The 23,375-nt window shown below is 31.6% G+C and overlaps 1 protein-coding gene and 1 pseudogene across 2 annotated transcripts; both read left to right on the top strand.

Moving 5' to 3' along the window:
- Positions 1–12,587: 12,587 nt before the first annotated feature.
- On the top strand, positions 12,588–18,418 carry LOC130728750 (heat shock cognate 70 kDa protein-like). 2 transcript variants are annotated; one of them, XM_057580315.1, is made up of 5 exons: positions 12,588–12,997; positions 13,082–13,352; positions 15,527–15,635; positions 16,252–16,495; positions 16,593–18,418. In XM_057580315.1, exons 4-5 carry the CDS (start codon positions 16,276–16,278, stop codon positions 18,260–18,262), a joined length of 1,890 nt encoding a protein of 629 aa, XP_057436298.1. In that variant the 5' UTR covers positions 12,588–12,997; positions 13,082–13,352; positions 15,527–15,635; positions 16,252–16,275; the 3' UTR covers positions 18,263–18,418. The 2 variants fall into 2 exon arrangements, with proteins under 2 accessions (XP_057436298.1, XP_057436297.1); XM_057580314.1 differs by having other exon boundaries at positions 12,588–13,352.
- Positions 18,419–20,173: 1,755 nt separating this feature from the next.
- LOC130717154 (heat shock cognate 70 kDa protein-like) lies at positions 20,174–20,895 on the top strand (annotated as a pseudogene).
- Positions 20,896–23,375: the final 2,480 nt, after the last annotated feature.

The raw sequence follows: 23,375 nt of genomic DNA, 5'->3' as shown, positions 1-23,375 counted from the left end.
TAGACTATAGAGGAGTAAGGGTATCTTTTGTATTACACTTCGGTCCCATTTTGAAAAACAACTTACTTAAGCGCTTATTTATAAGTTATTTTAAATTTTTTATAGAAATAAATTAAAAATAAGCTATATAAGCATAACTGCATAAGCTCTTTTTCATAAGCTATCATGAATAGCTTATGAAAATAAGCTCAAAACAGCTTATGGTACAACTTATGACGTTTGCATAAGCTCTGTCAAACACTGACATAAACGTTTGTGCTATGAGATAAACTCAAATAAGCTCTTCCAAACGGGGCCTTAGTCACTTAGATTTAAATGTCAAATTCATTTTATCCAATCTAACTATATTTTTTTTATAGAAAATATACATTTTTTTATTAGAAATTGTGCTAATTAAGTGTTTCTCCATTGACAAAACTCATATCCAAACATGCTCTTAGAGAAGCACAATTTAAATCTTCAATGTGTTTTTTTTATTATAAGTCACTTTTTGTGAAAGTTTGTTGTTCTTAAAATATCGTTTTCGAATATTTAGGAAGTATAAAATAATTTTTCAAATATACCATCATATTTAATACTCCCTCCGTTCCTATTTAACTGTCTTGGAAAAACATCATTTAATGCTCTTTTGAAACTCTAAGTGGACAGATATATAAGAACAATTTTTTCTTCTTCAAAGTGGACAGTTAATAAGGAACGGAGGGAGTATGAAAGAGATGGTGAAATTTGAAAAGTTGTGAACATCGAGAGAAAATGGAGTATATAGACAGTTAAAGTAGATAGAGAAATTCATTTAGGAAAGTTAATAAATTTTTTTATAAATTTATTGATACTAATTAACTTTCTTAATTGAAGAGAATTAAATAAAATCATAAAAGTGACTTAAATAAATGGAGGAGTATATTTTTGAGTTACCGACGGTCGCTAACAAAATTGTTGGATGCATGTGGTGAAGATTTAGGTAGCGTTTGGTAGACAAATGCGAAAGGAACGGAACGGGACATACGGGTTTCGTTCTGTGTTTGTTATGTATTTTGTATGGAACGGAACGGGACACAAAACTCTTGAAACGGGACAATTTGGTTCTCTGAAAAAGGGTGGAACGGAAGGGAACAGAACAGAACACTAAATAAAAAGACAAAACTACCCGTAATTTATTACCAGTATCTCCTTATCAATTCATGCTTTTTATAATCACCTACACATAATATCAATTAATTTCTCACAAAATTTTCGGACTATATAATATCAATTGACGAATTGAAATACTGCACCATATAATATCAATTGAACATGGAATATAAACATCAAAAACGAATTCTTTTGACGAATTTTAAAAAAGTCATTTGACGCTATATTTTCGTATATTTTATTGTTTTGAATATTTTTTATTTAAATATTATTATAAATTTATTTAATTATAAATTGAATTATCTATAATTATTTAACTTATGCAACTAACTTGATAATTAATATTTATTCATATTTTTCATAAATTTATAATTTTATTGATAAAAAATTATTACAAACTACAATAATTCTAATTTTTAAAGTTTTAAGTTAATTTGTATACAAGTTATTCTATTTAATTTATTTTTTTATGTTTAACAAAACATTAAATATGATAGGGGTATGCATGTAATTAATCATGTGGTCATGTTCTGTCCATTCACCAAACATGGTGCACATAAAAAATTTGTCCCGTTCTATTCTGTTAGGTTCTATTCTGTTCCGTTCTGTCCCGTTTTGTTCAGTTTCCAAACGCTACCTTAGTTGATGATGCAAGGGCACGACGAGGCGATGAACAAGGTTGTCTATTCTCTTGGCTGGTGGTGCGTGATTATCTTGCTTTAGGCTATTGTCTTTTTGGTTCTATCATTTGTAATAGTTGCTTGCCCTATATTGTGTTTTATTTTGTTTCTTGTAATTGGGATTGAAGTACAATGCTTCTATTCAATGTATTAATTCAGTTACTGATAAAAAAAAAAAATGTACATGATGTTTTAGCTGTGAGACAAATCTCTTCAGGAGGGAAGGTGTTGAAAATTTTTAAGTGTGATTAAGGTGTTGAGGAGTGAACATATATATGTTAGTTCATATAGTGATGAACTATGATTTCAGAGGCCGGCCTTAACCCGTGGTGATGATAGAAGTAAAACGCACCAAAACACTGTTTTTAAAAGAAAAAGACAACTAATTAATAGTATAAGTTACTCCAACATAGGCAAAAGTAAAAAGCTTGACCGAGGACAAAAAGAAAAGATTTCAAAGTGGTGTCGGCGTGCATGATGATTTGATCCATGTGTGAGCCGCAAAGTGCAAATTGCATACATTTTGACGATATATATGTCCGCATGCATGCATGCCTTTGCATTTGGGCCCGGGTCACGATCGAAAGGATTGATTGTGCTCCCCTTTCCAGCTTTGCTCGCATGCCATCACCGTCCTTTCATGTGCTAGCTAGCTAGTTGCATGCTTCACACATACCTTCATGGCTTCATTACATATAGAATATATATGTTCATGTCAACATCGATCACACCCAGATGCATGCTTCCAAGTCCCTCAATCACTATTCAAAGAGCACACATCCACCAACTAACATAAGACCATGAGCAATGGTTCAACGAAAAAATGTTTTGTTTACCCTTTTTCAACCCCACTTTTTCTCTTCCCAACACTCCACATCATCTTCTCTCTCCAACTCAACACACTCTCAACAATTACCCACTCCAATGATTTTACTTAACTCTCAACACCCTACCCCACCACTCACCACTCACCCTACCCCACCACTTTTTTATTTCACATTTTTATTTAATTTTATATTTTTGTTTTTATGATTACATAAAATAACAATTATCGATTTAAATTAAATTAAAACAATAAACACTTAACAATTTAATTTTTTTTTTAAATATAGACTATACTTTTTTTTTCTTAACTTAAAATGCAAGACAACAAACTAAGCATACAAGAATTTATTTTATTTTCTTAAAATAAAATGCAAGACAACAAACTAAGCACACAATAACTTAAAATGCAAGACAACAAACTAAGCACACAACACACAAATAACGTAATTAGTACGATACAAATCATCTTCAATCCTGAGACATTCCAAACTTTGCCCAGATGTGCTTCACTAAGATGGTGGGAGAGATAATAAGAGAGTGAAAAAACTTGGTTTTTTTTTCTGTGTCCAAATCAAACGAACCAAGTCTCTATTTATAGAGAAAAAAAAATCATGAATTTTGGTATAAATTTTTTTTCCAGAAAATATTTTTTTGATGAAATAATTGAGTTCAAAAGATAAGGGAAAACGAAATCCGGAGCCACCAACCAGCTCGCGCCACGTGGCAGGGGAGCTTCTTTCAACTTTGTTGAGAATCCTCAACATTTCTCCTCTCCCTCTCTCCTCTCAACAATCCTCAACAACCATTAAACTCTCTCAACAATCCTCAACATCATTTTTCAACCACCATTGTATATGGTCTAAGGAATAAGTTTTGTTTATATATGATTTCCACCTCTAGCTTGCATGACTAAGAAGAAAAAAAAGAAAAAAAAAAGTGATATGATATATATGTGATGTGACATGAAATGTAGAGAGATAGAAAAAAAATGTGTAGAAATGAGATGAAAGAGAAAGTAAGGTGTGTATAAATCATATTACACACTAAAATATATATATATATATATATATATGGGATGTATCTTATGAGAAAGGTGATCTTATGTAAGAAAATGAGAATAAATCACGACCGTTAGATCTAATCATGAATGATCTAGATTAAAACATTAAGTCATGTGACGTTTTTAAAAAGTCACATGACTTTTTTAAATGATCACATTGCCATTAATTTGATTTAATCTGAACCATTCATGATTAGATCTAACGGTCGTGATTTATTCTCATTTTCTCACGTAAGATCATCTTTCTTATATATATATATATATATATATATATATATATATATATGTAAAGCTCACTTGAGCTATAAGTATTAAATGCATTAATGATTAAACAATAAAGTTAAACAAATTTCTATTTAACTTTCAATATACATCCCCTTATTATTAATTATTAATTGTTAAATTTTTCAATTTCTCATATTTTAAATTAAATATTAGTATTATTTAAATTTTAATTATTAATTACATATGAGGGAAATTTTTAAGTAATAATAATATTTGGAATCGACTAACTTTACATTAATAACAATATTAGATAGTTAATATTAATCTTTTATACTTCTTTCTAATCGTAAAACTTTCTCATTTGTTATATATTAAACTTAAAATTAAAATTAATTTAATAATAATTATTCATCATAAGTTGAGGATTTAAAAAAAAAATAACAAATAAAACTTATTACTATTTTTCACACTACCTACTAAAATGTAAAAGTTACTTTAAACCTTTGTATTAAAATTTTCCTTTGTATTAAATAAATTAAATTAAAATATTAGCTATTCAACTACTACTAAAATGTACAACTCAATTGAAATTTTGTTATAAATACACCAAAAAAACAAAAAAAATCATTTGTATTATATACATTAAACTAAACTAAAAACTTATCTATTTCCTACTGTAACAAAAAAACTAAAAACTGATCAATAAAATTTTCAAATCAATTAGTTGTTAAACTACCAACTAAATTTCGTGTTTGTTGTATAAGGTAGAATAGAACATGACAAACGACTCCTGAAACATAACTCTTTAGTTCTCTAAAAAAGAATGGAAAAAAAACGAACAAGACACTCTAACAAACAAAAACTACACTTTTATTTGAGGTTGGAGGGTTAATACGAGTTAATATAATAAATTAATAAAATATTTAATTTTGATACAAAATATTTCAAAAAAAAATATTAGTCATAGGCATTTATTTTTTAATTTAATTATCATAAAAAATTTAATTAAATAATTAAGCAGTAAAATCTTCCAACGTTTGTATTAAAATAAAGGAATATATAAAAAAAAATTTGTAATTATTATATTATAATAAAATAAAAAACTAAAAAAAATTGTATTGTCAAAAGTAATTCAACTGCCTAAATTGAAAAATTTACTTGAATTTTGCATAAGGGGAAAATAACAAAAATTAAACTTGATTAATGACAATATAATGTTATCAATATATAATTTAGATAAAATAGTTTAAATTTAGAAATAACGCTATAAGTTATTTACCATTAACTATAACATATGTGTGTTTTACTTGAAGAAACAATCTCAATATAATTTTATGATCTTATTATACATTAGTAAAAACGATTTTGAGCAAGCTTAGTAGAAAAAGGTTATGACCAAAGTTGAATAAATATAAATTTACTACATAATACATAATCTATTTAATTATATCTTATCAAAGTTGAAAAAATGAAATTACTTTATTTTTCTCGATTTTAACATGTGTAAACCTGTTTGGGAAATAGAGATTGCCCTTCCAAAAAAATTCCTTTCTCAGTAAAAAGTATAAAAAATGGTAAATCAACTTTTTTTGATGGTATTAAGAACTTATTTCTTAGTTATTTTTTCAAATGGATTGTATTATTTTTTACATTATTAAAAAAATAAATAATTAAATTTATAAAATGATCAAAGTCTGATTATTAAATATTAGTTATTAAATTTGAGTAACATTAATTATTTACAAAGAGAACTCCAATACTATTGAAATTCTTTTTTTTGGGAATTATTTAAATGTTGAACACAATTATTATTTTTATTTTAAAATAAAAACTATTTTTATATTTATTTAATAATTTAAACTATAATCATTATTATATAATGTTAAAAAATGTTATAAATAAACCCGTGCAACGTACGGGTATAATACCTAGTATATATGTAAAGGGGATTTGAGGTTTTGCATGTATTAAATGCATTAAACCATAAAGCTACTATACATTTATATTAAATATATTAAAAAATAACAAAAAATATTAAATATATTAAAAACTGAAAAAAAATTATATAATAAAAACTATTCAACTACTTATATTAAATAACAACATCCATAAACTTAAAATTGACTTGAGCTTTGCATTTGACAAATATTAAAAATTAAAATTAATAATAAGTAATTTATATAAAATACTTTTAAATCTATCTATCTTCTATATATCTATCTATCTATCTATCTATCTTATATATATATATATATATATATATATATATATATATATACCATCAATGTTCCATTCATAGACATTGTTGGCGCTAAAACTTTTGAAATTAGAAGACTTTTCTTCTAATAGGATATCAGGGGCTGTGGCCCTAGGATAATAGAGTTTGGTTTCTTTTCTCCATTGATTCCTGGAATTGTGAATAACAGTGTTGATCGGAATACTCTTAACAGATTGGATATCAGACTAGTTTGGAGAGATTGGAGATCCTGGTCATCATCTTCATCTGCGATGCTGGCCCAGGTTTTGTTTGGTAATTTGATAAGTCCCTGAGGAACTTCATCCAGGTCTGCCTGTTTGAAGGCAAGAAGTGTATGTATATATATATATATATATATATATATATATATAAATAAATAAATAAAGCACACTTGAACTTTTGCATTGATTACTTTACCTTTGCATTAAATACATTTAATAATTAAATATAAAAATAAAACAAACTACATTTAATTTATTATTCATTATATTAATTAATAATTATTAAAAATTTCAATTTCCCATATTATAAAATAATTTTTGATATTGATTAAATTTTAGTTATTAATTATAACTTGAGGACAAATTTGTAATAATAATAATAATTTAAGTTGACTACCTTTACATTAATAAAAATATATAGTAAAAATAAATTTTACATTTATAACTAATTCTAAAAATTCAAATTATTATATGCTAAAATTAAAATTATTATTTTAATTTTAATTATTATTCATAAGTTCATGAATTTTAAAAATTAACCAATAAATCTTATTACTACTTTTTATGTATAAATAACAAATTAAATACTAAAGTTAGATATCATGTTAATAAGTTTTATATACATCGGTCGTTGTTTGTGTTTGAAGTCTTTGTTTGCGATCTTTGTTTTCGGTCGTTGTAATTATTCCTTTGTCGAAATGATTAATATCTCGACATTATATATAACAGAATATTTGACTTGAGTTCTACATTACTGGCAAGATTAATTAAATTTTTATTTTTATTTTCATTTCAATTAATTATCAACATAAGGTTGAAAAAAATAAAAGATACAAAAATAGCAACAAACGTATATCTTTTAAGTAAAATAAACATGTTAGATATTGAAATTAGTTAATGGTTGAATGCTTTTTGTAAATATATATTTTGAAATTTAATTTAGAATATGAAAAAATCTGTATGTTGTTTAAATTAACTATAATGTAGTTGCGTGTTATTTTAAAAAATAATTTTAAATTTACTTGTGATTTGTCTGAATAATGATATTTATAAATTATTGATGAATATTTTATGTTATTAACTTTATTAAGTATGAATTGTCAACTTTTCAGTTTCTTATACCAAAGAATAATTTATAAAGTAGTTTTTTAAAAATAGTTAGAATATTAACTATCAATCATAAATTGAGGGAAAAATTAATAAATATATTTATATGTAGAAAATATTAATTATTTAAATTCAATAATAGTCTAAAATAATTATAATTTGTTGTGGTCGAAAACAATAATAGTCTAGATAAAATTAATTAATGAACACTCTAGAAAAATAGTTTAAAAATTAAATAAGTCTCTATAAGATATTTACTATTAAATATATCGCATGCGTGCATTATTTGAAAAAATACTTTCAAATGTGTTTTTTGGTCTATTATATAGTAGTAAAAATATTTCCTCAAGTTTTCTTAAGTTATTAATAATATTTTCCTTTTCAAATATTTTTAGGGTAATGGTCAAATTAATCCCTGAGTTTGTAAGCGAGTTTTATTTTAGTTCTTTTGAGGATAAATGTCTAAATGACGTTTAGTAGCAGTCAAAAACTGCCAGTGATTGTAAGAATGAATGCCACTAAACGTAATTTTTCCTTAGAGAGATTAAAATCAAACTCGCCCAAAAATTTATTAAATTTCAGTAATACAATTTTTTACTTAAAGCGAACTATAATACAAGCAATTTAATGCATCAAACAAACTATGATACTCTCTATTTAGATGTCTAAAGTCTAAATTTTTTCTATTATATTTATATAATTACTCTGTAGTAGTTTTCATATAATATTAAAAAATATTATAAATAAACGCGTGCAACGCACGGGTATAATATCTAGTAAGTAGTATAGCAGTATGCTACTTGTAACTTGTAAACTTCAATTAGTTGGACGAGAGACATCGACATGACTTGGATAATAAGTCAGTGCAATAACTCTAATTAAAAATTATTACTCGAAAAAAAGATTTTGTTTCTCAAAGTAGGTTACTAAAACAGACAAATAGTACAAAAAGCTCTTATGTATTACTATTGAGCGGTAAGAAAAGGTACGATATGAAAATAATGACTAAGCTAAGAAGAAAATGGCTAAATAAAGGAAATATATATATGTGTAAATATAATATCAAAGTTTATCCTAAAATAAACACAATTTTTTTTCTCAATGACAGAGAAACATTTCTACAGGGCTTAATAGCACATTTGATTCTCACGAATGACTTTCGTGCAAAAGTGGTCCCTAAAGTATTTTTATTGTATTCTCCATCCCCACATTTTCTCCTGTTATCACAGTTAGGTCTTCAACTCTTTTCCATCAAAATACAAACGAAGCTCTCTTATGTGGCTAATTTTTAATGAAATGAACAAACTAGGAGTGAGAAGAGGACATGTGAGAGACACTTGATCTCAGCCCCAAAATCCTCAAATTTCAAAATTTCCAAAATCTCAATTCTCCAACACCAGAACCTAGCTATGGGTGGTTATGGTGTGGTTCATCAAATTGCTAGGATGGAGGGGATGGTTCGCTTGGAACGGGAGGTATTTCGCAACGCAGAAGGTCAGCCTCGCATGGAGGAAGTGAAATGTCTTCTAGGTCTTCAGATTCGAGGTGAAGAATGGTGAAAGTATGTGGGTGTGGAGTTGAAGCTCCTCCGCCGACTTCGTGGACTAGGGAGAACCCTGGAGGGAGATTCTACGGTTGTGGTCTCTTCAAAGTATGCACAAACGTGTGTTCTATGCACTGTGCTTCATGGAGCTAAATTGGTTTTTGCAGGTTCATATGGTAGGAGAGTGTGCAAATTCTTTGAATGGTTTGATGATGTGAGAAATTCAAGGAACAAGAAGGTTATTGCTTTGTTATCGAGGAAGAACGCAATCATGAAGAAAACAATCACATGCCTAGTCTGTTGTTTAATTTGGTCATTACCATAATTATGATCAATAAGTAGGTCAATTTCTGGAGGATTATGATCAGGGCATAGACTTTGGTCTTAGAATTTGTGTAGGTCAATTTCTGGTGTATGTGGATTGTGGTGTGAAATTATGGAGTGATGTTTGGTAATTTTGATGTTGTTGTACGATGAAAATATTCAAGTCATAATGCTATTGAATGGTTGCCGTGAAAATATTCCTAACTCAATTGCCATGTTTAATCTTTGTAGAAGATCACGTTCCTTTCACATGTTCCTCTTCTCACTCCTAGTGTTGTTCACGTCATTAAAAATCAGCCAAGGAGAGATCTGTTTGTTTTTTTGACGGAAAAGAGCTGAAGGATTAACTGTTATAAAGGAGAAAACGTGGAGGACGGAGAATGCAATAAAAATAGTTTACGAACCACTTTTTTACGAAAGTCATTTGTGGGAGACCAAATGTAAGCCTTATAGAAATGTTTATCTGTCATTGAAAACTAAACCTACGTTTATTTTATTTGATGAGTCAGGTTGGTTTAGATATTTAATTGAAAAAAACAATATAAATATTTAAGTTTTTTTTTTTGAAACTTAAATATTTGAGGATGCTTATGAGTCAGGTTGGTTTAGATTTTAGGTGAAGTGTAGTCCAAACTTAATCGTACTTTGGGTTAGGTAAGTAGACATTTGACGGGATCTCACTTTCGCTTCAAGAGTCACATTTTCTCATTCTCTCCCCTCCCGATCCTTCCTTCCCTTCGCCTCACAGAGTCACAGTTTTAGAACATATTGTTTGGTTGGAGGATGGTGGAAGGAGAAGGGAGATTTTTTTTAAAACTTCACTTGTTTGGTTCAATTTTTATGAGGGGAGGGGATGAAAATCCCTTCATATCAATTAGATTTTAAAAATATATATCACATCAACTATTTAAATTAGATGAAAATACTTGTTTCTTTAAAAGAAAAGCCCTAACAACAGTCGATGATTGAGTCGAGTTTTAAAACAATGATTAGAAGATCGAGTTCAAATTTAAAATAGTTATTTCTAATATTTTTACATGATTTTGTCATCAAATAAAAAGATAGAGAAACTTGTAAAAAGATATATTCTGTAAATGTAAAATTACTCTGTCAATTAATGAATCAGATTTTAAAAATATTTCACATCAACTATTTAAATTAAACAAAAATAATAATTTTCTCAAATCTTTAAAATGTGATTTGTTAAGTATAGAATATTTTTTACATAAAAAATCAAAATGACTTTGTTATCTACATCTACTTAATGGGCTGTTTGAAAAGCACTATTTATAAGAGAAATTGCATCTTGGCCATTCATTATTTATTTTTATCCTACGGTAGAGAAATTGCATCTTTTGTTACGATCGATCCAGCTCAAATAGGGAACAGTCCGGCCATAACAAGAGAAAAGAGAAAATCATTGAATTCCAAAGATGAATATCAACCGAAGGAGCTTCCTTTGCGAGACCCGATCGTGGCGGGTCTTGGCCGGAGCGTGGACTTTGAGGCGGATCGGGTTGTTTGGTGGTGGATCGGGGCGTTTGGAGGCATTAGGACCGAAGATGTGAGCGTTTGGGGCCAGAGAGGTTGTGACCGAGAAGAAGAAGAGAGGAAGAAGAAGAAGAGATTCAGAAGAAGAACAGAGATGCAGCTCAGAGGAGAAGAGAAGAAAGGGTGGCTGCTAGGGTTTCTGGGCGGATTCACCGCCTGGCGAGCTTGGGCCTATGCCCAGGCTCTGGCCAAAAAATTAAATTTTTTCTTTAGACCAGATCATCTTTGGGGCCAAAAAAAAGTAAAGAAAAAGGGCAAAATTTGAAGGTGAGGCGTGGGTGTGGCTGACAGGCTGAGTGAGTGAGGCGGCGACGGTGGGTGAGTGAGGACGGTGTGGGTGAGGCGCTGCTTGAGGATCTAAACCAACTGTGACTCCCACCTTCATCGTGTTGTCCAGGAACGCAGCAAGGCAAATACAGAAGAAACATGGTTGTGCGGCACATGAGCATGAGAATAGGAAGAAGACAACTTAAAAACTAGGGTTTCTTTGGTCAATTGAGTCAAGGCCCATCTATATCCACATAAGTAAATGAATATCACCCACCTTTCGTGAAAAAAAAAACTGTTGCTGATGTACGCAAGTTAGCTGGACTTTTTTGTAAAAATTAAAAACCACATTTTTCGTTCAGCTGTTGGACTTTATGGTTGACAAAAACATTCATGAAATGATGTATTTTAACATTATTAAACAATGGAGTTCAAAAAAAAAACATTATTAACAATGAATAAAAAGTTACAACGAAAAAATTACAATAAGTGAATGATAAGCTCAACCTCAAAAATTACAATAAGTGAAATTATTCATATAAGTTAATAAGAAAATAAAATAGTATATGTATAGTTTTTTTTTTGAACTAATAATATATGTATAGTTGTTAAAACTAATTTAGTTATAATTTTTAATTTATTTTAAACTAAGTATTAATATTCATAAAAAAAACTAGGTATTTATCTAAATTTTCTTATCTTGTGTTGTCTTATTGGACGTGTCTTTTTCTTATCTTGTATTATCTAACGAAATGAAACTCAAATTAGCTATACTTTTGTTGGTAAAATGACAAGTCTTTTTTATTTCGGTTTATAACTATTTATATATTGTGGCGTGTGAATTTGTGGTTTTAAAATTTGCCCAGGCTTCCCAAAATTTCTGATTCCGCCACTGTCTGGACCCATGAGGGTTTGAAGTTCAATCATGCAGCGTGAGTGATGCGTCTCAAGCAACCTTCATGACAGTACTCTGTCCAATTTTTGATCGGATTAGGTAAGAGCCATAAGAAGAAGAGAAGGTCATGGAAGATATCATCGCAGGACACACTTCATCGTTGTACGGCGTTGCTGGTTCATGTCAGATGAGACTGTACGGGATGGAACGGTGGAGCCAATCGTGTAGCAACAGGTTAGCTTCTTTTATTCAATTCTTCACGTTTCCAATAAGATCACAGACTTCCATCATCCTTCACATAGTTCAATCAACTCTATTCCAGACGCGTTTTGGCAGAGTGTATGGCAGAGAGATGGAGCGGCTTATGCGCAAGTACTTGATGCAGAATCAGTCAGCAGGTTTGAATTTTGATTGACAATCACTGACAGTGTATGAGATGGAATTTTGTTTGATTTGTAGAAAGAGCTATCTTCTCTCTAACTTCTTTGTTCAATCCCCTTGTCTAAATTGACTCATTGATTGATTGATTGATTGTACAAATAGTTAACCTATCCCTTTTCCAATGACCATCTACTGGTAGAGTTATGGGTTCTTGATTTTTTATATTAAATCTCCATCTCAAGCTATCTATAAATACCACCATTGTTTTGTTATTTTTCCTCATCCTTGGTTGTTCCTTTGTTTGGGGTTGTAGTATCCAAACTTATTTGTGCATTTTCATATTCTGTTGTATTTTCTTGCTGGTTTTAATGGCTGGAGCATTGAATCCCCTTCGTTCCATATGCATTGGGATCGATCCTAAAAAAGATACTTGGAGAGTGAAGGTTCAGGTTCTTCGTGTTTGGGATATGTTTCCAGTTGGTGAACCCTCAAAACCTTACGTTATCCATGTTGTGCTTATTGATGTAGAGGTTGTATATCATTACTGTCATTTGTTTGAAGTTAGTCATGTTATAGTTTCCACATGTATATGATGCTTGATTTCTGTTTTACAGTGTGTGAAAATTGAGGGCATCATTAAGAAAGGGATGCTAAAAAAGTTTAGAGGTGAATTGGTTGAGGGCAGTGTATATAGGATAACTTATTTTAATGTTATTTCAAACTCCGGTGCATTTCGTGCCACTGAGCATGGGTTCAAGATAGTATTTAATAGCCGGACAAAGGTTGTGCCTGATTCTGGTGAGACGATTCAAAGTATTGGTTTATCATTGAAGCACTGTGCTGCATTAATTGGGATGACACTTGGTGAATCTGACTTTCTAATAGGTGATTTTATATACTTTTATATTGTATATTTTGTATTTATATGATCATGATCATATGTTGGTTTGGTATGGACTTTGCAGGCCATCGCTTAGTGGTAATATCATCTATTAGGATATTATTATGATTTTATTGATTTAAAAAAAACATAAAATGGAGAACAACTTTTATTCAGGTGCTATTTGGTATTGGTGATTTAAATTGTAACTTAGTCATGATTTTGACTTGGACATACAATTCGTGTAGAGTTGTATGGAATATATGTGAAGCTTTTATTTTAGTTAATTTTACTTTAGGAATGCTAACCACCGGTCCTAAATTTAAGTTGGTTCTACTATTTATATTTTTGAAATATTTTCTTTCTAAAAAATAAAAATACCAAATTTGAAAACTAGAGTTGAGAACTGTTTAGTACCTAACAATAAAAGTAAGTTTGCTATAATCTAAAAGTAATGGTATAATCCATGAATAAATTCCAATAGAAATAACAAGTTATATTATTTTTACATACATTTAACACTATTTCATATCTATATTTTTTTTTTATATAAATTTCATTAGTTCCCGAATAATAGTTAAAGTGGTAAGAGATAGGAAACATATGAGTTGAGTGAAGGAGGTCTAGAAATTAATTCCTGAAGGGTGTAATTTACCTTTCCGTTGTAAAAAATATATAAAATTTTATTAATTTAAAAACATTATTGATTATAAAATTTTGTTTATAATAGACATATATGATATGGTTCAGTAATGTATTTTCAATTTCAAATCTTACAAATTATGATTATTGTGTAGTGGGCATCCTTCACGTAAAGTTATTTTGTTGACTACATACATATAGAGATTAAACCACTGCTCAATATAAGGTTTATGTGGGCTGGTTTCAGTTTACTACTGATGTATTCTGACACGGTTTTACTGAGATATACTTGTGTTTCTACTCTGTGGCAACTCGCTGATGTATGAAGCTGGTCTACTCTACTCTGTAATGAACCACGACTCAATATAAGATTCTTGATAATGGAGGAGTTTTTTCTCTAGCTTGCAATTGTTATCTTGAGTGCCTACTGGTTTCTCTTTCACCATTTGCTGAAGTGGTTCTACTTTTCATCATCTCTATAAGATTATTTAGTCTTTTTCCTTTGTAATAGTTTATGTCTTTTACTCTTTTTAGTCTAGCTTTATTCCCATTGTATCAGCTTATGCCTTTTTTATTTCACTATTTGTACTCTTTATGTTTGGAATCTCTTATGGAAGTCCTTAACATTTGCCTATCTCATGAGAAGGTTGGTCTCATGGTCTTTATTATTATTAATATTTCTATTTTCTCGAAGAAGAAAAAAAGATTAAACATGAGTGCATCACAATAATATTGAAAACACGTTTTGTAAAAAAATTTCATTTATAAATTCATAATAGAATATTTTTTTTACTTTTTATCTATCAATAAGTACTTTCAAAAAACATTTAAAATTATGGTGCCTATCTTTTCCTATGTAACCAAAAAAAAATTATGGAGGGTGGATCTTCTTTTTGTCCACCAGTGCACTAGGAGTGTATTAAACTATGCATGAGGGGTATTTTAGAATTTACTCATTCCTTCTTCTGGATGGGTACCACTTTGCATCTCCTTCTCCTTGCCGCCCTTCAAACCCACAATCTTCCACCACTAGCCAGCCCTTGCCTCTCTTTGATCTCAACTTTCTTTTTTATCATTTCTAGCGCGCATCCCGTATTGTATAATTCTTATTAGAGAAAAAGTTTCCTGCACCGACCGTGTAAAGTTTTTTACAATGTCAATCAATCAAATTTGATGAATGATAATAAGACAGTAAAAACTCCACATACATATGTTCTATATACATTAAAGTTATTAATCATTTTAGTGTCACCTATATATTGACAAAGATAATAATAAAAATGTGTTGATTTTAGATAATTGAGTATATTACTGGTATGTGAATTAATGTGTTCGCTTTAATAAATTACAAAATTAAATATATTAAATCGTGGAATCGCTCGTCCGTGCATCGCACGGAAACGGGCTATTATCCTAGTTTATACCCGGATATCAATATATTGTTTACTATTCACACAAAAAACTAAATAATGGTTTGGTTTCTCTAAAAGAAAAGCCCTAACCAGTAACTACAGTCTCTTTCCGTCTTGTTTTTCAGACTTTCCCGCTCACAAACTTACGAAGCTACTCACTTTCTCCGTCGACTGATCACGGCGCCTCTCGTCTTCCCTTTGTGCGTGGTTGCTCCGTGCATTCTTTCTTTTGGGGTAAGATTCATTCCTTAGTTTGATTCCAATCCAAGTTATGGTTCTAAGAATAATAGGCACTGATATAAATGTTTAATCAAATAATTAGAATTCCAATTTCTTCAAAGAATATATCTCTTTTTGGTGAAAGACGGAATCCTCCTTGGGAGACAATCCTGTTTGAACCGGCAATATATCCACATCATGGTAGTGCTAACTCTTCCCGTGAGAATTTTTTCATCCACAAGACTCGAACCTGAAACCTTACTTACTTAAGGGGAATTAAGTATGTACCACTTGATCCAACCACCCGTTGATCAAAGAAAATATCTTAATTACACGGGTCGACAACCCTAATATAATTTTATTTATAAGGAAATGTATGTTAGTTGTTAATAATGTTAGTAAATTACTCAATTCTCAAGCTTTGAACTCTGGATTTATCACCCTTCATTCCCTCCAACCCTTATGTGGTTAACCCTCGGGAACACATATGTAGTTAACTATATGGTTTTAAATTAGGTACATGATAAATTCCTTTAAATTAATATTTACCAGCACAGAAATATTCAGCTAAATCTAATTCTCATGTGACACTTAGAGTTGAGATTCAGTTTTTACACCATTTTTTTTGTAGGTTTTGTTTGGTTAGATTGAAAGAATGGCCAAAAATGCTGAGGGATGTGCCATAGGAATCGACCTTGGCACCACATACTCGTGTGTTGCAGTTTGGCAGGAGCAACAAGGCAGGGTAGAGATCATTCACAATGATCAAGGAAACAGAATTACTCCCTCCTTTGTTGCTTTCACTGATCAACATAGGTTGATTGGTGATGCTGCTAAGAATCAGGCTGCTATCAACCCTGAGAACACTATCTTTGGTAAAATTTTCTACTTTTATAATCACTATCCTCCTCTAAATACTTACATTTAGCCAAACAAATGATACAGTGTTGAGAATTGTTATTATTTATGCAGATGCTAAGAGGTTAATTGGTAGGAAGTATAGTGATCCCATCGTTAAAAATGATATATTGTTATGGCCATTCAAGGTTATTGCGGGTGTTGATGACAAACCCGTGATTGTTGTTAAGTATAAGGGTCAAGAGAAGCATCTTTCTGCTGAGGAAATATCATCCATGATACTCACAAAAATGCGGGAGATTGCAGAGGCGTATCTGGAGTCACCTGTTAAGAATGCAGTTATTACTGTGCCCGCTTATTTCAATGACTCTCAGCGCAAAGCCACTGTAGATGCTGGTGTCATTGCTGGTCTCAATGTTAAGCGGATAATCAGTGAACCCACTGCGGCTGCAATTGCTTATGGTCTTGACAAAAAAACTAATTGTGTGGGAGAGCGAAATATTTTCATCTTTGATCTTGGTGGTGGAACTTTTGATGTGTCTCTCGTTACAATTAAAGAAAAGGTCTTTACAGTTAAAGCCAGTGCTGGTAATTCTCACCTAGGAGGGGAGGACATTGATAACAGAATGGTGAACCACTTTGTGGAGGAGTTTAACAGGAAGAGCAAATTGGATATTAGTGGTAATGCAAAATCACTGAGAAGGTTGAGAAGTGCATGTGAAAGGGCTAAAAGGACACTGTCATCAATGGTTGTAACCACCATCGAGGTAGATGCTTTGTTTCAGGGCATTGATTTCTCTTCATCAATCGCTCGTGCAAAATGTGAGGAAATCTGCATGGACCTCTTTGAAGACTGTATGAAAACAGTGGATAGGTGTCTTGTTGATGCTAAGATGGACAAGAGCAGTGTGCATGATGTTGTCCTTGTTGGTGGATCTTCTAGGATTCCCAAAGTGCAGGAGTTATTGGAGGAATATTTCAAGGGGAAGAATCTGTGCAAGAGTATCAATCCTGATGAGGCTGTTGCTTATGGTGCAGCTGTCCAGGCTGCTTCGTTGAGCGAAGGCATTAAGAATGTTCCTGACTTGGTGCTCTTTGATGTTACCCCGCTGTCTCTTGGTATTTTGACAACAGGAGATATCATGAGTGTGGTGATTCCAAGGAATACTACTATTCCTGTAAAGAAGACACAGGGTTACTTGACAAGTATAGATAACCAATCCAGTGTCCTGATTCAGGTTTATGAGGGTGAGAGAGCTGCAGTAAGAGATAACAATTTGTTGGGTTCGTTTAGTCTCTCTGGCTTTCCTCTTGCTCCTCGTGGTCACCGATTTGATGTATGCTTTGCTATTGATGAAAATGGCATTCTAACTGTTTCTGCTGAGGAAAAAACCACTGGCAATATGAATGAGATCACCATAACCAATGACAAAGGAAGACTGTCAGCAGAAGAAATTAAAAGATTAATTCAAGAAGCTGAGTATTACCAAGCTGAAGATCAGAAGTTCCTCAAGAAGGCCAAAGCAATGAATGCTTTGGTTGAATACACTTACAAAGTGAAGAAAGCTATGAAGGATACTACTGTAAGTTCTAAAATCTTACCAATGGATGAGCAGAAAGTTAGAGACGCAATTACAGAAGCTGAAAATTTGCTTGCTGACAACCAACAACTAGAAGCCTATGTGTTCGAGAACTGTTTGAACAAGGTGAGAAGCATCTTTGAACCAGTTGTAGTTAACAGGAAGCGTGCAAGAAATGATGAGGTAGTTGCTTTGGATGACTAGTAATAAATTTGGAGAAATTTGCTTAGCTTGACACATGTTGATGGTTTGCTTTTGAAGGTTCTTTCTTCTTTTTATAGGCTGTAATTGGCGTTTTGGTACCTTTTCCTAATGTGTTAATATTTATGATCAATTCTTAGTAAAAATATTTTTTGATTATTAGAATTTGTATTCTAAGTAGTGCCATTTTTTGCTCTTCGCTTATTCTACTGCAGATGGCTATAGGATTAATAACTTATCTTGACATTGAATCGATCATATGTTAAATCGTTGTCCCTTTTGTCTTCGCTCTGTATCTAAGCTAATTGAGTATATGGAAATTTTTGGTTAAGAACTCTAGTCATTAGTCATATATAAAGCGATATGTATCCTTTTATGTCATCCTAACCTACTGAGAGCTTCTTTTGAACACATTGTAGGCAAAGTTTGGCTAGTTCTTTTGATTTTAGAGCTTTTATGGAACTTGCTGTTCTGTTCGTGATGACGAAAACCTTCCTAAAATTGTTGAAGTTAATTGGCTGTGCATACGTGTGTTAACTCTTATTCATGGTTTTAGACACTCAACTCAACCTCCAGCTCAAGTAGTATTTGTCCTCCACAAGCATGTGTTGCATGCTTTGGTACATCTCTTCCATAATTCCATTGTCATTTTCTTCAAAAACAACCAGTTTCATAGCAGGATGGTTGCGAAGCTTGTATAGAGCCTTAATTGGACGTGCCAAAGATGTAGAATAATTAACTATATGGAGTACACTAATTATCAGAACATGCTCTCCCAAGGAAAAAATCATAAGGTTATGTTTTAAGAGTTCATTAACATAAGCAGTTAACCTAGAATTTGGACATGCTTATAAAAATAGCTCATCAGCTTATAAGCTCTTTTGAACTGGTTTTAATTAGTTTCTCATAGTAGCTTGTGATAAAGCAAGTGATGAGCACTCATTGACATTGATTTGTTAAACTATTTAACTAAATGCACCTTAATTCAGTAATTAAGCTATGTAGAGTAATTCACCAGTTTGTCATGTGCATAATCAAACTGTCTGTGAAAAAATTAAACAACCTCAAGTTGAAATGAGATACAAATACAACGATGGTACGTTTGGTAAATATCTTAATTACTTATGCTAATGTTAATGCTCTTCTTCCCTCATTGCGCACTACACATGAACATGATCGCCAAGTTTTGCCTAACCTGTTTCAGTAAACACAGACTCTTTCCGGTGATGATGTTCAATGCCCTGATTACACATATCATCTTTTCAATGAACAACAACCTTTCAGCTCTCAGTTGAATTTTTTTTTGGTACATATCAGCTCTCAGTTGAATGAAATATCTGTTGGTTTTAATGTTTATACTCATTTCTAATTTATCAGGAGCTAGGGACATATGTATCCAGCAAAAAGAGAAAAAATGACATTTTCAATGCAATACACTACTCCATGGGTCCTAATAATAATTGAGAGTAATTTTAAAGTTTTTTCTTGGGTGTAGATTTCAAAACTAGGAGAAGAGAGTGATAAGTCACGAAAATGTTAAATTGATATTAACAACCTGGAAAATAAGGAAGAACAATAAAATTAGTATGGCTAGAAGACAGAGGGCCTTTTCTGTTCTCAATTAGCCTTAGATAGAACACCGTGCACAAGTTTGTGAGGTTTTGTTGCGATGAGATAAACTGGCAATCAATATTTTCGATATAATAGCCACTGGTTTAAATGTCAATCAAATATAATTAGGATTCCAAGTTCTTGAAAGAAAATATCAGGTGGAGTTTACAAACTGGTTTTAAATTAGGGACATAATTTCTACCTATAAATAAGTATATACACTCATCCATGTGACACATAAAACTGAACTTGACTCAATTCAGTTCTTTGGAAAACGTTTCTTTAGTTAGGTTGAAAGAAAGAATGGACAAAAATGATGATGGATGTGCCATAGGAATCGACCTTGGCACCACGGACTTGTGTGTTGCGGTTTGGCAGGGAACAGAACTACTCCCTCCTTTGTTGCTTTCACTGATGAACAGAGGTTGATTGGTGATGCTGCCAAGAATCAGGCTGCTACAAACCCTGAAAACACTGTCTTTGGTAAAATTCTAATTTTATTTTATTACTGCCAACTTCTTGATATTTTCATTTAGCAGAACAAATGATATATAGTTGAGAATTGTTGTTATTTATGCAGATGCTAAGAGATTAATTGGTAGGAAGTTTAGTGATCCCATTATAAGAAATGATATCATGTTATGGCCATTCAAGGTTATTGCCGGTGTTAACGATAAGCCCATGGTCCTTGTTAAGTATAAGGGTCAGGAGAAGCGTCTTTGTGCTGAGGAAATATCATCCATGGTTCTGACAAAGATGCGAGAAATTGCTGAGGCATATATGGAGTCACCTGTTAAGAATGCAGTTATTACTGTGCCTGCTTATTTCAATGACTCTTAGCGCAAAGCCACCATAGAGACTAGGTACCTTTTATGTTTCAGGATCCGGACTTTAGATTGTGATTGCAATAGATGTTTATGTTTACTATCATTCTTAGTAAAATTATTTTGATGGTTATAATTTTTATTCTGAGTAATACCATTTTTGCTCTCATATTATCTTAATGCAGATGGCTACAGGATTAATATTTAATACCTCATTGTTGACATCAAATTGAACATATTTTAACTTGTTGCACATTGTTTTGTCTTCTCTGCATCTAAGCTAGTTGAGTATCTGGAGATTTCGGGTTATGTAGAAGCATGGACGGATTGAGTGTCAATTAACTTTTAATCTCATATTTTTATATATATACTGTACTTTAAATAATGTCTCTATTTATATTAAAAGTTGCTTTGAAAAATGCATCAATCTAAAGAGTTTTCTCCACATATTGTAAATGAAAAATGCATGAATTAATGTTGTTTCGTAATACTTGTGCTAAAACCTTAGTGACAAATAGAAATGATTGAATGTGATATTTTATATATATATATATATATATGTGTGTGTGTGTGTGTGTGTGTGTGTCTGTCTGCACGCGCGCGTGTGCGTGTGTTTGCACAATTATAATACTGTCTCCACAATTTAAAATCTTGAATTTGTCACCATAAGAAAAAGAGAACAGTCATCAAAACTATAAGCATCATGACATTGGGGTGTGTAACAAATAAAGCTTCTCCAGTAGCTGTGGTCTTGAAGGCAATGAAAGCAAACAAGCACATGAAGAATTTGTAAATGACCTCTTGTGAGTTTCTGAAGTGATTCACCCGATGAGGGTTTAATTGGTTAGTTATAGATGATGGAATATGAAAAATGAGTTAGAAGTTTGGTGCTGAAGCACAGCAAAGAAGATTGTGATCATGAAAGAGTGCACTGATGAAGCATTTCATGTAAGGAAATCACTTATTTAGGGGTATGGATTTGTGATTAATAACTTAATAACCTCATTTGAGACCTTATTCTGGGACTAGAGTTCAATATTGCAGTTGTGTGTGACATCCTTTTTTCTTGTGTAATGAAGACCAAGAAATTTTGATAGTAAAGAATTTACATTAGGCAAAAGAACATAAGCAGAAGAATCTTGAGGATCCAACAGCAATGGAGAATTGGCTGCTTTTTCTGCAACTTCTACATCCCCATTCATCTTGCAATTACTAAGCAAAATTCTCCAAGTTACTTCATCATCTTCAAAGGCATGCTTTCAATAAGCCTCAAAGCTTCATTTTCTTGGCCTGACCTCCCTATTAGATCTACCCTACATGAATAATGCTCCATTTAAGGATCTAAACCATAGTGACTAAATATGATAAGGTAATGTTCTAAGAGCTTGATTAAGATAAGCACTTAATTAAGTATTTGGACATGCTTAGAAAATTAGCTCATGATCAGGTTATAAGGTCTTTTGAACTTTTTATATTAGTTTCTCATATCAGCTTGTAATAAGCATGTGAAGAGCACTCATTGACATAAAAGTTAATTAAGCTATTTAACTAAATGCACCTTAATTGAGTATTTCATCTATGTAGAGTAATTCACCCTTTTGTCAATTGAATGTTGTGACTCGGACATTATCAGACCTGTCGGGAACAAATTAAACAGCCTCAATCTGTAATGAGATAGATATAACAGAGCTCTAGTGTGACATCCGGTGATGTGTATGAAAGGCGGTTTTAAGTATCAATCAGATTAAGTGTGCGTTTGAATAAACAGCTTAATTAATTATGCCATTGTTAATGGTCTTCTCCCTCATTGTCCACTAATGAATATAATCATCAAGATTTCCTAAGCCTGTTTCAACATCCATTTTAGTGGACACATGCATTACAGCAAAAATCAAGTCAAAGACTTGGACAGCCAAGGCAATACATCTCCAAGTTAAACACCAATTAAAGCTATATCAGTAATTCCCAGTTCAGAACAAAGTGACTTCAACCACTCGCGCAAGGTTTGAGGAATTTAACATTGGCATGTTTAGATGGTGAATGGAAACTGTACATAGGTTCCATAAAGATGCTAAGATGGAACAAGAGCAGTGTACATGATTCCTAAAGTTTAACAGTTAGTATTGCTTATGATGCAGCTCCTCTGGCTGCTTTGCTGATTGTCAGCATTAATGAATAATGATATGACTCATTTTTAGTATGTCATTATTTAATTGCACTATAATTAGGAGTGAATATAATAAGGTCTTCCCTCCATGGAGTCCCAAAATCAGATGTGTGCTTATAGAGAATTTCAGTTCTTTAGTGGTATTAGTTACAAAAATACGAGAAGAAAGTGTAAAGACACGAAAATATTAAATTCATATTAACACAACATGGAAAATAAGGAAAAACAATAAAAGTAGTAAGCTGGATGACATAGATGAAAGGGCCTCAGTTTTTCAAATAATGCATTTATTAAGTGATACATAGAATGAGGTTCTTGGTTCGGTGGAGATGAACTGCCAATTAGTATTATTTTCGATATACTAATAGTCACACCTGTTTGAAAAATATTCAGCTGATTCTCATGTGACACATATATAACTGAACTTGAGTTTCGTTTTTTCACCATTCTATTCTTGCCAACCCTCAATTCAGTTCTTTTTGACATCATTTCTTTTGTTAGATTGAAAGAAAGT

This window comes from Lotus japonicus, chromosome 1 (genome assembly GCF_012489685.1).
Source record: "Lotus japonicus ecotype B-129 chromosome 1, LjGifu_v1.2".
In the NCBI taxonomy this organism is placed as follows: domain Eukaryota; kingdom Viridiplantae; phylum Streptophyta; class Magnoliopsida; order Fabales; family Fabaceae; genus Lotus; species Lotus japonicus.
Note: the sequence above shows the minus strand (reverse complement) of the source record. Positions and strands in the feature narration are given on the sequence as shown.

What these genes read in the sequence shown, in the direction of transcription:
- LOC130728750 (XM_057580315.1), top strand. Translation starts at nt 16,276, where the DNA reads ATGGCCAAAAATGCTGAGGGATGTGCCATAGGAATCGACCTTGGCACC. An exon ending in CCCTGAGAACACTATCTTTG is followed by an intron (nt 16,496 to 16,592) that starts GTAAAATTTTCT and finishes TTATTTATGCAG; the next exon opens with ATGCTAAGAGGTTAATTGGT.